Raw genomic sequence first — 16,192 nt, 5'->3', positions numbered from 1 at the left:
TTCAGAACCATAGTGGGCCATGCGCCATTTACTGAATGCGTAGAAAACAACAAGGGTTAAAATTAAGTTATTGCCATAATTCAATGTAAACATATAGCAATTAAATAAAGTATACACATTAAATCTAAACGATGTCAATGTTCATTAAACTATGGTTGCATGTAATAACAATTAAGAAACATGTTAAAGGAATTGTCATTGCACCAAATGAGTGCTTTCTGGACCAAAATGATCGCATTTTAATTATTTCAATACAATTTAAATTAAGTAACACATTAAACGATTTATCCTTCTATCAAACACGAATGTTCCCTGGATCAAACGTCCTATTTTAATTATGAAATAAATTTCTAAATTATAGACATCAGCTCAAAGAATTTGAGTGACCACAAGGGTCCTGAATACAATAAACATGTACAATATAATGTGATGTGATACATTAAAGAAAAAAGAAAGTTAATTGTTGAAGACAAATATAAGTTGATTAATTGAAATAGAGATGATGTAATATTTGAAGAGAATCCTTGATAATATTTATAAGAATAGACATTATTTTATATTTATTTCTAACAGGTGCAGCGGAGCGCACGGGTACGGCTAGTAATAATAATAAATTTATAATAATAATAATAATAATAATAATAATTATTATTATTATTATTATTAATTTCGTTATTGATATTGTAGTTGTAATCCCTTGGTAGAGGGGGGAAAAGAAGGCCTAATGGCCTTGTCTCTACCATGTTAAGTAAATAAATAAATAAATAAATAAATAAATAAATAAATAAATAAACAAACTACTAAATACAGAGTACTATTTAGGCCTATTGCTGTTTGATTAGAGTTTCACTTCAATCAGATATCACAGATCATTGATACGTTCAAACTGTTTTTCAAAATAAAAAATATCGAAATTTATCAGTGCGCAAATCAACTACGAGTCATACGAAAATGTTTAACGGATTTTATTTCTTTAATTCTCGTCTATTTCTCAGACAAGTACTTAAAATTATTTCCCATATAGCCACTATGTACAAAGTGGCGACCTACAAATCTGTCTAAGAACACTTACTTTGATATTCCATAATGAGACATGTTATGTTTAAATAATAGTAAAGAAATAGGTATGGAAATCATTACGTATTTATTTTAGTTTTGCGCAATCACTACAAAAATATTCGAAGTGATTTAGGACTAACATTGCCTAGCGTAGTAAAGCCTTTGAAAACTTCTCTACTTATATCGAAGTGCACTCTCCCTAAGTTTTGTCCCGACCTCTTATATCACGCTGTGTGATAATTCTGAAACTCCTGAACAACTTAAAGCCCTACAATACGGAGGCAAAACTTCCACCTATGGCTTGGATTTACCAAGTTATCATGAAACTTGTCCAGGATGTCATTAGATTATTATTGTATTTATAAATTTGAATGTCGCACTATAGGCATAGAGGAAAGTCGGATAGTATCGGACATCGGGTAATATCGGACAGTTTCTTTCATCTACCACGCGATGATAGTACCTGATTGACATGATTACGTTTCTGTGATGTCGCATAGAGAAACGTAACCATGTCATTCAGGTACTACCATATGGTGGTAGATGAAAGAAACGCACTGTCCGATATTACCCGATGTGCGATACTACCCGACTCTCCCCTAACTAAGAAGAGAACTGCATAAATAACATCTTTTAAACAAAAATAGTAAATTATCAGAAAGAATATGTAAGTAATGGCTGATCAAAAAAGATGAAGGAGCTGTTATATATACCACCTCCACTTTCCACTCCACCTAAATGTAAATTATTTCATACAGTATCTTACAAGTCCTCAGATTCCTTGAAATATTTAAATTAGAAAATCTTTTCAGAAGGGAAAAGAATGTAAGCGTCAAACTATGGTTTTTCAGGATAAGATTATTTCATATTGCACTCCCAATAATAATACGTAAATACTGTCGTATGTCCAAAATCACATATTACTTTTGTGAATTATTTCCACCGCTGTATTACTAGTTGGAAGTATTAAATTTTAATAATGAAATAGTAAATTATTATCAAAGGTTTTGACGAAATATTTTTACAGCAGTATTTTTACCAGAAAATAGCATATTTTTAAAAATCATTATTTTGGAGTTACGACAATATTTTACTGGGAGTGCGATATACAGAGTGTTAAAAAGTGTCCAATGTTTTAGGAGGTGATAGCTTGCATCAAAACAAGGAAATAATGTCTAATAAACATGGATCCTACAACACATACTTTCTGAGATCTGAACACTTGTTCATAGAAGGTGCTCAATGTGACGTCCATTTATGGCAATGCATTTCTCTGCCCTACAGTACAGCAGACTACCAGATAATCATACCGTAATTGACATCCTTGGCATGGAATAATGATACGTCATAAGGAATACTGTAAACAAAAGTCTGGTTGCGGATATGAGCGAGATTCAGCAGAAATGATGTGAATCTTTGTAATCAGCATATGTGAACTGATGAAAATCCCCATGCAGTTAAAGAAACAAGGCATCAGCACCGATTCTCAAACAACGTATAGGCAGGCGTTCTTGGTGATAGATTAATAGGGCCATACGTGCTACCATAGAGACTTTAAGGACTTTCTTATTATTGCCTACTTTGCTAGAATGCGCCATGTCAGCAGAGACTAAAATGTGGTTCATGAACGATGGCGCACCAGCACATTTTCTCCGAAATGTTTGTGAACACTTTACGCCGACATTTCAGGACCGCTGGATTGGTCGGGGAAGACCCACACCTTGGCCTGCTCGTTCCCCAAACCTAAATCCCCTAGACTGTGATTATGGGGACACATGAAGGAGCCATGTCAATTTCAAAGGGTGTAAGCTAATTATTGTGTACATATTTACATGGAATAACTGTGTGTATGTATTAATCATTTGTTACAGTGTCCACACCTGTGGAGTAACGGTCGGCGCGTCTGACTACGAAACCAGGTGACCCGGGTTCGAATCCCGGTCGGGGCAGGTTACCTGGTTGAGGTTTTTTCCGGGGTTTTCCCTCAACCCAATACGAGCAAATGCTGGGTAACTTTCGGTGCTGGACCCCGGACTCATTTCACCGGCACTATCTCCTTCATCTCATTCAGACGCTAAATAACCTGAGATGTTGTCAATAAAATAAAATAAATAAAAATTTCTTACAGTAAATAGTTGTATTTGCGAAAATCTGAATTTAAAATGGATGCACCTGTTAAGGTTGGTTTAGCTTGGCTTTTTGAGGGCCGAATCGGGTGCGAATATATGTATTTAGGTATGCATTGCCCATTGTGCGCCCTACATACGCGATGACTGTGGAAGTCCAATAGCTGGTCTGGGTGGTATTTGTGAATACGGTGCTGGATGGTTGGCTGGCTTTACGAGGATGGACCAGAGAGGGAATCCAGGCATCGTCTTTCACATCTCCATTGCTTAAAGTTCGGGCATTTCTTCCGACTAGGTAACCAGTCAGGCTACCAACTAGCAACCAAGCTCCGTCTTGCACATACCCTAACACTCCAGTCATCTTGGAGTATGGAAATCGAAACAATGGAATGATCCGCCCGACATTGGAGAGTACGTTACAGTAGGGGAGGCAAGACCTGTTCTCTAGACTTATATGCCGTGGTTATATCACCAATGGATATGGCGTAGCAAGATAGGTTTTTTTTTTTATTCTTTGATGAACTTCCGTGTCTGTAGCTTTGTATAATATTAACCATCATGAAACAAATTCTCTTTCTGATAGCTCATTCTTTCCATTCTCGTACAACTCACACCATGTCATCTGCACAACTGTAAACCTCTTCCAACTCGCGTTATAGTTTTCAACGGCGTCGGTCCCCGTTACGACGTGCGTTAAATGTACACTACGTTGACTTTCATGATCACGACAAAAGTTTCGTGTGTTCTGCCCCATAAGACTAAATGTGAAATTGAGCGAACAGCTTCCTTGGACACGTAAATTCAACGTGTGTGTTTCCTCATCTTGAAAGGTATAAAAAGTTTTACTTCGTGCGATTAGCGCAATTTGAAAGACACTTGTTCACCTGAACCGAACAATTAACCATTCATACGTGAAGTGGTCAGTGAAATCTCGCTTCTGATTGTTCTATACTCGGTTGGACGCGGAAAAACGGATTTATTAACACCGTTTATCGAATAAAGTTACTTGTAACTTAAAACTTTATTTCTTCCGATAGTCCGAATTTTACGTTTCTGTGAGAAGTTTATCGTATTCCAAAAGTTTCAAGTAAACTCAAGTAGTCTAAGAGCGTCCAAATAAAACACAGCACACACCTGAAGACAGAAGAGATAGGAAAATCTCTACAGGGTGGAAGTGATATAACTCTGTACAAAATAAGTGAACGATAAATAAATAAATAAATAAATAAATAAATAAATAAATAAATAAATAAATAAATTAATTAATTAATTAAATAAGTGAGTGAATGAGTAAGTAAATAATAAATGTAAATAAGTAAGTACATTAATAAATAAACAATCTAATATGCATAACATTGCCAAACTGGAGTATCCTGTACTTGTTTAGGAGTAAGGAACCTGTTTATAGTGACCCTGTAGTGCGAGTTACTTGTGTTTGTGAGCAGTAGAGATTAACATCTATCGACAAATCAAGATTAACAGCGCCCACAAAGCCGAAAAGCCGCACGACAATGTTGTATATGTCGCGTCGTTGGCGTAAAAACTGCTTTGAGTGTTTCGAGACGTCGAGATTAATCACTCCCGAAGTCCCGAACGTCAAGCAACCTTGAATCTCCACAGTTGTTTATACCTGACTGAAATTTTATTTACTTTGGCAACTGTTATATATGTATGAACAATCAAGTAGCTTATTTGAAACATCATCTCTACCTTTCAGTGTATAATAATCCATTCCCCAGTCTTTATTTAATTACTAGGCCCTTATTAAAAGGCTAGGAATTTTCTTTTCATATATTTAAGATCAAGTGTGCAATCTCAAGTAAAAAGATATTAACGTCATGTTTTATGTTTTTTAGAAATGCAAATTTATTTCAGATTTTTTAAAATTTTATAACCATAGGTAATATCATGTAATAGATTCACAACATTTTGAAAAGGAAAATACTTTTCTGTTTTGTCTTTCTTGTCTCCTTTAAACATTTATAATGTCATTTATTTCAATGATATATATATATATATATATATTATTGAAATTTACGAAATCTTTCCATGCCGACCAAATGCTATTTCGGGAATGAAAAGCGAGACTCGAAGCGCACGAGAATGACGAGACTAGACTCAAAAGACAAATGCAACGAACACAGCGAGCGAGAGCGGCAGTTAGTTTTGTTCATATCTAGTGAGCAGGGTATTTACTGAAGAACACGTGACGTAATGTATATCTCGTGCACACTTATACTCATTGTTGGACTAGGAAAACAGTCTTTATTCATGACACAATGGGAGTCCGAGAGTTTCTGTTAGTCCATCTTCAGGGGAGGGCACGAACTAGGATGTCCTCACACGCAGGCCGCTCGGGTGGCCCATTTTACTACTTGGGTTAGAATTGTGTGCATTCCCTAAGGCTACAAGTCTCCCCTGCGCGCAGCCTCCGACCTCCCCTACAGTCTACATGATCCTTTACCTTTCCGCTTAGGCCTCACCGCGGTACCTCAAACCTGGTCCCACGAGTTACTATGAGCCCAGTGAAGAGCCTACGTTATATAGCACTACAACCAACTACGAATGGCCACATATTCACGAGGTCCAAGTTCGTTGGCTTCCCGCAGCCGACACTACATAGGAGGAAGCCCGAAACTGGGAAAGAAAGGGAAATGATGATGATGATGATGATGATGATGATGAAAGAGGGGAAGTGCAATTATGATTACGAAGAAGTCCGAGGTTCAACGCCGAAAGTTACCCAGCAACTCTGCTTCAATTGTTTGCGGGAAAACCTCAGAAAAACCTCAACCAACTAACTTGCCCCAACCAGAATTTGAAGCTGGACCCGCTCGTTTATACGGTCAGACGTGTTAGCCGTTACTCCACAATGGTGTCTTTCCGGAGTCAATTTCGAAAGAATAACTTACAAACAAACTTTCTGATGGGGGCAGATAAAAAAGTCAAATTTTTTTCTTTCACCATATTAATAATGTCAAAAGAAGTGCTTATATACATTTTGGCCACTCGACCGCAATTACGAGGGCCGTAAAAAATAAGTTCGCCAGAGGCCGTAAACAGAGAAAGAAAACACAATTTCATTGGAAAAATTTATTAGACAGACACAGCAATTTTTGAGCTAATTTTCAACATATTTCCTACCGGAATTGAGACATTTCTCATATCATGGGATCGACAGAGAGAGGTGCAGACGCTGTCAAACGCTGGTTCCGATCCCAGGCGGCTGACTTCTACGACACAAAAATTGATCCCATGGTATGACAAATGTCTAGATTCTAGTGGGCGATATGTTGACAAATATAGCAACAAGTGCGGTATCTGTTTCAATAAATCTTTCCCTACAATTGTGCTCTTTTCTGTAAACGGCCCCAGGGAAAATCACTTTCTGGACGGCCTCGTAATTGCGGTCGAGTAGCCAAAATTTGCATGAGCACTTTTGACATTATTAACATGGTGGAAGAAAAAATTTAACTTTTTTATCTGCCCCCATCAGAACGTTTGCTTGTTAGCTAGGGTAATTTCCGGGAAGAGTTAAAACCCAATAATAAAATTATTTTTTTAAGTCTCGTTAACAGATTGTAATAGAATACTCATATAATAATGTTATATGTCATGAAGTAACATGGTAGAAATAATTACGGTTGTCATGTTTGATATAAAGGCGATGTAATACTTAAGTCTGTTTGCGTACCTCTTCAACAACATTCATATACAATTGTGAAATATCAATTACAGCAGATGTGTCAGAATGTTCATACGAGCACTCAAATTTTCATTGAAATCACATGTGAAAAATATAATTTGATTGAGCTTCATATCACATGAAAATTGATACTTATACACGTTTTAAATGGTCTTCGAGAGTCAATCTCGGCATATGGAAATTTAATTTCTGACGCATGTACATAGAGAGATTTCTATTGTCAGAATTGACTGAAGCGCCACTATAATTTCACAGTTGAAAGTGAATCAGATTCAATAGCTCGAGTTAAATTAAATTGAATGGAATTTTAATTCAGTGTGATACAGTGTCATCAGTAGAACGTTAATCACTACGACATCGTTGAGCCGCAATAAAAAAGGCACGATTGCCTTTTGAAACAGAGAATTGAAACAGAGCTGTAAAGTCATTGCCACTTGAATAATTCGCTACACACAGAAGTGTCATAAATGCTATCTCTTGACTTGAGTTTAGTTAATGTGACATATTATAAGTATGTGCAATGTTAAAAAAAATCACTTACAAAAAATAAACAACTCTATCTTTATTATACAGGATGGACCATAAGTAATGTTATTAATTTCAGGGGGGTATTCTTTGAAATATAAAAAAATAAGTACAATTTTACTCGGAGAAAGAAGATAGGAAGAAGAAGAAGAAGAAGAAGGAGGAGAAAAGGCATAAACCTTTGACATGAGGCAAGGGAAATGATGCAATTATCTGAAACAGTTTATTGATTTTTATTGCATAGCTGGCAGCTGTGGATACATCAGAGATCATAGTACGAGTAAATAAGATTACATGCCTCATTCGTAACTCTTTCTTTCTCTTGGTATCGGTAATATTATTATCTTCGGCAAGACGTGACTACTCCTCTTCCACAGCGCGATAAGCCACGCGTTGTGTACAGTAGTGGCAAAAAAAAAACCGGACCGACTCTTGTAGCTGATTTCAGAGCCTTGTTCACTCCAGAGCACGATAGACTGGTATAGTCGGAGGCAGCGATTTTGGCAGGTGACCTCGATGACATTTCCAGTAGGCGAGCCAATATTGTTTGTATAAGTTGCGTGAATGTGATGCGATAACATTCCGAGTCGTTAATATTTTCATACCAGTAGCTCATATCAATTATCATTATTATCATGAAACACACCACGGTACAGTCCGACTCAAAGAATACCTTAAATACATGTAAATGACTTTCGTTTGCAATGATTTTACAATACGTCTCCTACATTTTCTAAATTAAAAGGAAAAAGCATTTCATATATATTATCCTACCTTTACTAGATCAATATACAAGATTTGTCCAGTAATAATCTTGGGATCTTTTACATATTATGGCTTGGTATTACATAAATCTACATATTTAGGGGTTTCATTCATTTTTACTTCTCTAAAAGGAAAAAGAAAACTGCTGCTGGGGAAGTTTACAATTTGAAATAAGCCTTTTTACCTACCCGAGAAAGGATATATTTAGGGACGAAACATTACATCTAAGTTCCAGGAAGTAAAAGAGGCACTCACCCCTTACCGCCCACTGTAAATATGAATGAACAAAAGGCAACGTTTCTCATACAACTACTCTGTATTGAAAAACTCAAGGCGGGAATAATCTCATACGCATACGCGGATGACATAGTAGTAGGTTCTAAAGTTAGTTAAAAGAAAGAATAAACATAATAGTAAAATGGTGCAATAAAAACAAATTTGATATAAATGTGGACAAGACAGAAATGATGATACTCAGAAACGGCGGAAGAGCACCAGAAACAGTAGAAATCATCATGAAGAACAGAAAATTAAAAATTGTACCAGACTACAAATATCTAGGCTTAAGAAAACAAACCAGCGCAGATATTGATATTAAATATTATCATTATTTTACATATTTTGGTACATATTCAGCTTATTTTTCTTACATAAATATGTACATATTTCACACCTTGATATTACATAAAAATCCGGTCCCTACTTATATGGGTACATCACTGAAACCATCCAAGAGATCTAGGTGGACGAATTCAAGGATGCTTCAAATGGAAGTAAAGTATATGGTAATTTACAACTCTGCATCAGACGTACTTACCTCTCTAACGTGACGGCGGCGAGGTTGAAGACGGACACGACAGCTGACAGCAACAAGGCGTACATAGCTAACTTGCATACAGCGCCGCTCTCGTCCCACTGCATCACAAAGTACTGCAACGTCTCCAACGGAGCGTACACCAGCAGAAGCAGTAAATCAGCTACGGCTAGGCTCACGAGGAAGAGGTTTGTGGCACTTCTGGACTTGCGGTCGCCCACCATCACAATCACCACAACCACATTTCCCACGAGTCCGACGAGGAAGGTCACAGAATGGGTAATCACTATGTTGAAGAACATTGGGTTTATAACCCACGGCTTCAACATCTCCTCGGGATTATCCATGTATATAAGATTTGGAAAGTCATATGCGTAATTGGGAGCCTCCTTAAAGAGGGAGGAGTTTTCAGTGAAGTCGTCCGTAGATACACTATAGTCCGTGTAATTCATCGTGGTGACATTCAAATTCGAATCATATTCAGTAGCCATCTTGCACGACTGCTATCTCCAAATTTGATCGAGAATAAACTTCACAGCGACGTTTGAAAAAGACCTGAAAAGACAAAGAAAATAGCCAGATTATCATTGAAGTAACAGATATTCAAATTAATAAATAGTTATTATTAAACTCCGTATTCCAGCTACCTATAAACTGAAATGAAGTTGCCTGATTTAAAGTGTATGTGACGTCACAGCGCAGATACAGGTACGTTCGTATACAAAATAGTTACGCATCCTCTGCCCTCTTCCTCTAGAAAGTGAAAATCGGGACGCAGCCATAGTGAGTAATCTTATCGATCACTGCTCTTACTAGTCGTATTAGGGCTATTTAAATAACTACACCTTTTTGGCTGATTGGAGGTTCATTGCAGAGCGTGTAATATTTCGGGGCATAGTTGAGGATATTTGAACTAATATTTTAACTGTCAATATTGACAACATTACATATAAATTGTGTAAAATAAACGTAAAAGTGACAAAAATAGTGCACTGAAAGAGATTGAAATACCAAAAGGCACAGAAAGTGTGTTGAAAGTAATAAAAAAGAACCAGTTCCATAAAAATATCAAATTTATGAAGATATTAAGTAGACGTTTAGCATGAATTTATGTAGTCTACCATGATGTTCAATGCCAACATCCCAATTAATACATTAAATAATCTCCATTTTAGGACATTTCTAGATAAGAACATAGAAAATTAGTGGGTTTTCAGTGATGAGCGAGATGCTTTATCCTAATGAAACACGAAAAAATATCATACAATAGGAATATCTTGTACTACATCATGCACCAGTAACGTCATGTGCTATTGAAAGAATTTCTTGCAATATAAAATCATTTCAAGTGACATCCGCTTATGTTCAAGTTCCGTAATTTATGAATGCACTGCAAAGATCACGACGAAAATGAACATCATGGCTGAAGCCTGTGTTTACTAGTATAGGTTCAGAATGTCGGGAGTTGACTGTACTCCACGAACACACAGGGACGATGTGTTTGTTTATATCTTTATCCGTTGCATCATATGTGTTCAGCGTACTATATACCCAATGTGTCTTTAACTTCAGTCTTTAGGTAGCTGGAATACGAAGCCTAGTTATTACTGTACATATGTAGACCTAAATGTAAATGAAAAAAGTAAATGTATTAAGAACATCAAAATACATGAAATGAATGCACCTATACTTCGTTCCATAATGTCTGACAGGAGATGTAAACATTGCAAGCAGAGGAGGAGAGAAGTATAATTGCTATTCAACCAATGGCAGAGGTCTCATTCCACGCTTGTCTTGACAGAATAGTAAATTCATGAACAAACAGAATGCGTAAGAAGAAAAAAATAATAAAATATATTAGGCTATTAAAAACGAAATAAACCTAAAAAGCTGTATTCAGAATTAACAAAATGATTTAGGAAATAAATAATTAAACTAGTAATCAGTATTTTATCATTATATAAAATAAGGAAGAGATGGATATATATCCTGATTGCTGTAGTATCCATTGAAACACTGAATTACATATTCTGAAGCACCTCACACAAAAATCCAGAAAGTACTGCAAAAATTACTCTATTTTTCTTGGCTTCATGAAGAAATTGCTACATCGATGGTTAACAAGTGATACATCGTATCTGTAAATTTGCAGATGAATTCAAAACAGATTTAAAATTTAATTTCCTCAAAGTAGACAAACTTTTTAAATATGCTTCTACTTTGCAAGATCTACTACTCAAGAACAAAATATCAGTTAACTTTCGAATTTTGTTAATATAATAATGATGATAATGATAATGATGATGATGATGATAATAATAATAATAATAATAATAATGTACTTAATCTAAATAAGTGTGTAGTTAAACTAAATGACTATTGAAGATACAAGGTATCACTTCTTAGCAATCGATACTGGAATTTTGTACGAAGACAGTTTAACCTTGTTTCGAATCATCATGTAGGATTGCTGATTCTGACAAATTGAGTTGTCGAGCTACAAGTTTTATCGAATTTTTGGCATTCTGTGTCAAAATTTGAGTAACACGTTAAATATTTACCGGCATCCTAACTAACCTCGTCTTACCTACAATACACTTCTCATTATCCAACACTTTCGCCGTATTTTTGAACTTCTTCTCTAATATGTTTATTACAGTCATACCTGCCAGTACTTTTCTGCATTTTAAGTTCGCTCTCGCTCGGAAGAAGGTCTGACTCCCGCTGATTACATGGTCGGTTTTTTTCCGAGGTATTCCCCAACCGTAAGGCGAATACCACGTGATCTATAGCGAAACCTCGGCCTCATCTCGTTAAATACCATATCGCTATCACCTACTCCATCTACGCTAAATAACCTAGTTGTTGATAAAGCGTCGTTAAATAACTAAAAAAAGTTCGCTCTAAGTTCACACTGCACCGTGTTACAAAATACTTTGCTACAAAAAATATTTTCACAGTAGACTCACGCTGTTCCAGTATATACAGGGTGATTCATTATTACGTGTAAATACTTTGTGTGTATTGTAGAGGTGAAACTAAGACTAAAACGTTCTCTACAACTTTTTCTCAAAACTTTAATTACAGAGTTCCAGTACATGGCACCTATATCGCAGTAACTGCATAGGCATTACTGTTCTCCCACACATTTGGTGTGGTATTGTGGAGAATCAGTTACTCGGACCTCAAGTTCTACCTCCGCGGTTGAATGGGGAAATCTACCGCGCATTCTTGGAACGCGAATTGCATGGTCTGCTACATGATATCCCTCTTGCAACGCGAGTAAACGTATGGTTTATGCACGATAGTGCTCCTGCGCTTTACTGTCGCAACGTAAGGGCGTATATCAATGCTGTGTATCCAGAACAATGGATAGGCCGCGCAGGGCCAACTTCTTGGCCAGCCAGATCACCGGACATAAACCCTCTGGACTTCTACCTTCGGGGCCGCCTGAAATCGTTAGTGTATGCCTCTGCTGCACCTAACGTAGAAGTACTAAAACAGCGAATTGAACATGCGTGTGGAATTGTTCGTGATGAGATGAACGGGCTGTGTAACGTTCAGAGATCACTAAGGCGGGGAGCACAGGTATGTCTTCAAGTTGAGGGACAACACTTTGAATATGCATTACACTAAGAATTGTGCAAATGTGTAAAGTTTAGAAGAAATTGCTTTATATTCTTTACTGTGTTTGGTTTTAGTTCACAAAACGTGCATAAGTAGACTGCCGAGGAAATGGGTTTAGTGACTTTGGTTGTTTTTGTACTGAAGTCCAAATGCACTGTACGAAAGTGATAATTAGTTTAAATTTGGTATGTTACCCTTTCTTTGTTTGGGAGCGGAAGTTCCACGCAAAATGGCGTTAACTCTGGAAAGAAAGGTTTTGAGAAAAAGTTGTATGGAACGTTTTAGTCTTAGTTTCATCTCTACATTGCACACACAAAGTATTTACACGTAATAATGAATCACCCTGTATAACTAGGCTTCGAGACTTCGGACCCAAAAGAGCAGTTCAGTGGGAAATCCGCATAACGACGTACTGAGTATAGTGGTAAAGCGTACAGTGGGTGGGGGTACTGTAGAATGAATGCCAACAAATACGCAAAGCAAGAAAAACGCTCTGGATTTGAAAGTTCTAACGAATAATTTGGTTGTCATACAAATCTATTTTCAAACTGCGTCTGAAACTATTACACGGTTAGAAAAGTCAGAGCAAGAGATGCCGGAAGTCCTCGAATTAATTGAGGAAATAACACAGAGAATTAATGAGACACCAAGTACACCGGTTACTGAACGTGTAAAACAGAAGTGGAAATGAATTTTATGTAAAAATAACGGATTTGGAGCATAGTGTAATATAAACAGCAGATTAGTGGAACCCGAGAATAAGGGTTTGTCTCATAGAGATTGCAATGATGTTAGTTTTTTTTTTTTGTTTTTTTTTTTTTTTTTTTTGCTCCTATCAAGTCATGCGACATAGAGCGTAGCTGTTCACGGTACAAACTGTGTTTGGCAGATAACCGAAAAAGATTTACGTTTGAGACACTGAAAATGTATCTTGTAGTACATTGCAATTCGGTACTGCAACTGCACTTCCTAAAGACGACCAATAGGATAAATGATGAAATTAAAATTGCTGAGGCCGTATTCATAGACATTCTTAGCGCGGGCTTCCGGTGGACGATCAGCGAACTAACATTTTTCGTATTCATAAACCAGTGTTAGCGATATGATATGATATGAATCCTGTACAAGTAACCAGTCGATAGCCAGGACTAGTTTAGCATGCTCGTAGCGTGGGCTAGCGAAATGTCTATGAATAGCACCAAAATATGTTTATTTTCATCATTTAAACAGTGTATACTTAAACACAAATGCTTATAACAAACAGGAGAATAAATGCTTTTTACATTCTTTTCACATTGTCAATGTGTAATGTATATTTACTTTCAGAATGTACATGTGTGTGTTTCCCCATACTACTCTATATAGCAACGTTGATACCTCAACACATCTCTACCTTTCAATACCTGCAGCGAGTCAACAACCTATAGTACATGCACAGTAAACTTATTGTATCGGGTCCCAAGTCTCGAAGCCTATATATAACCAAAGCCACTATTTCTGGTGCGTGAAATAAGTAATAGGAACGTTGAGAGTATCTTATCTCTGCCACAGTCTGTAGGCGAGAAAGCCGACAACTGTGATTGGCATGTTGCTGACGTTACATCTGTTTAGGAGGTGGTACTACTCTCAGCCGAAGTGACAACAGATGCCATTGACTGGATGGTGTACCCAAGGAAACACCCCATAAACGCAAAGTGCGAGTGTTTTGTCTTTGACGCGTCAGTGGCCAATAAGACTGACATCTGTGATTGACAGATTGGTGACGTGACATGTTGGGTGTTACCGTTCTCAGCTGCTTAGACAACAAGTGCTCACTGACTCTCTTTTTACTCAAAGATACACCCCAAAAACGCTGGCACTGGGTGTAACCAATATTTGTTACTGTTCCATTTTTACATTATAGGCCTAATTTCTGTTTTCTCCCTAGTTTATTGATATCATGGAGACACAAATTTCAGACTTAAGTAATTTTGAAATAGAATTCAATGAAAAATTGAGAGTCTTTCAAGGACCGTGTATTAAAATAATATTAGCCTTTGTTGTTCTCGTTAAGGAGAGAAATATGGATTCCCTTGAGTAGGGGACGCTGTGGTCGAGAGGCAGGAGAAGAGAGCATGCGGGCAGGCAATTAATTTGGGGGGGGTAGCTTTTTGTAACTGCGGTGTTTGAAGTAGCTATGCTTGTCGGTGTTTGCAATAAATTGTAATTGTACAAGATACAAAGTGTTTCTTGTGAATCAACTTGTTTGAGACTTACAAATTTCGTAATTTCAAATAAAAAAAAACCAGATACTCGACACCAATTAATAATAACATAAATGATCAAGCCACTGAACTGGTGATAATTGAAGATAATTAGTGTTTATTTATAGCACATAAAATAAAACATTCCTCCAAAGTTTAGGGAAAGATATCCAGTTGTTGATTGCTTACGTAATTCAGGAACAATGATCTCGAATCGTAACCGAGGACTATATTTGGGTGTATTTTCCAATCGAGGTTTTCGCAAACTGAAACGGGAATGTCAAATATATTTTGGTTTCAACTCGAAAAATACTAAGGAACTTGGAGTGTTATGGAGTACCATTTATGTTTTTGTTAAGCATCTAAACATTATTGATACACAGTTAATGATTAGTGAACATATGATTTGTTTGGCTTCTTTTTAAATTGTTTTTCATATAATCAACTGAATAAATTAATTTTATATTACATAAATAACGATCAATATAAAAATGAACATTTCTGGGGTAATATGGAATACAACTATTTTTACCTGGCAATGTTGGCTTTCATTTAAAAAAAGTTACTAAAATGTGTTAAATAGTCGAAAGAAAACCTGAAACTCAAAACGAATACTTTTAATAACTGAAATAAGAGAATGGACGGACATAAACTAATCCGAACCAAATACAGTGCTTTAATGTCAACATACTCAATGTTCATTGCCGTTAATCGAGAATCTGATGGCAGAAGTATTCCTGTACATCAGGCATGTCAATTGATGGCCACAGGAGCAAGCGCGAGCTTTAGAGCCCAGGACAGCCTGAGCGCTTTACAGCGGAAAGGAAAGAGACAGACGAAAGAGGTGGTATATGGCGCTTGGTCGAGCTATATTAGGGATTGCCAGCACTGATTCAATAGATAAAGGCAAGTGAACTTATTAAAACCTTATCCATGATAATTTTTAGATTTGCCTGAGAAGTATAAGTGCATTATAAGAATGTAAGTTTTAATTTTAATGCTCATTTTTCACAAGTTTGATTTCTTTTATTCAAAATAAATATTTTCTCAACCTTTCGTATAGAAAAGTGAAATTTTCAGGTATGGGCCTATTTATTTAGTAGCCTTACAGAATGTTTTCGTAAATCTAATATACCGTATATACGTATTACTGAAGAGAGTGTATTGAAAATTTTTTAAATATTCGCATGGAAATTGTTTGTAAGGAAATGAATTAGCAAAGCAACTACTGTTACATCATAAGCAAAAGATACGTGCCCATGTGTTGTAAAAATGTCAGCTGTACAGCTTCAGCAGATTTCGAGAAAATAATTTAATATTATGATGA

At 36.5% G+C, this 16,192-nt stretch overlaps 1 protein-coding gene across 1 annotated transcript in view; it reads right to left on the bottom strand.

Annotated features, from left to right (window-relative positions):
- The window catches only part of LOC138707752 (allatostatin-A receptor-like), an 882,364-nt gene that overhangs the window by 244,847 nt on the left and 621,325 nt on the right, over positions 1-16,192 (bottom strand). The window contains exon 4 of the mRNA XM_069837618.1: positions 8,999-9,550. Within this exon, the coding sequence (XP_069693719.1) occupies positions 8,999-9,486 (488 nt within the window). The 5' untranslated portion in view covers positions 9,487-9,550. The remainder of the gene's footprint in view (positions 1-8,998; positions 9,551-16,192) is intronic.

This window comes from Periplaneta americana, chromosome 10 (assembly GCF_040183065.1).
Source record: "Periplaneta americana isolate PAMFEO1 chromosome 10, P.americana_PAMFEO1_priV1, whole genome shotgun sequence".
NCBI lineage: Eukaryota > Metazoa > Arthropoda > Insecta > Blattodea > Blattidae > Periplaneta > Periplaneta americana.
The sequence above is the reverse complement of the archived record's forward strand: the minus strand, read 5'-3'. Positions and strand labels throughout refer to the sequence as shown.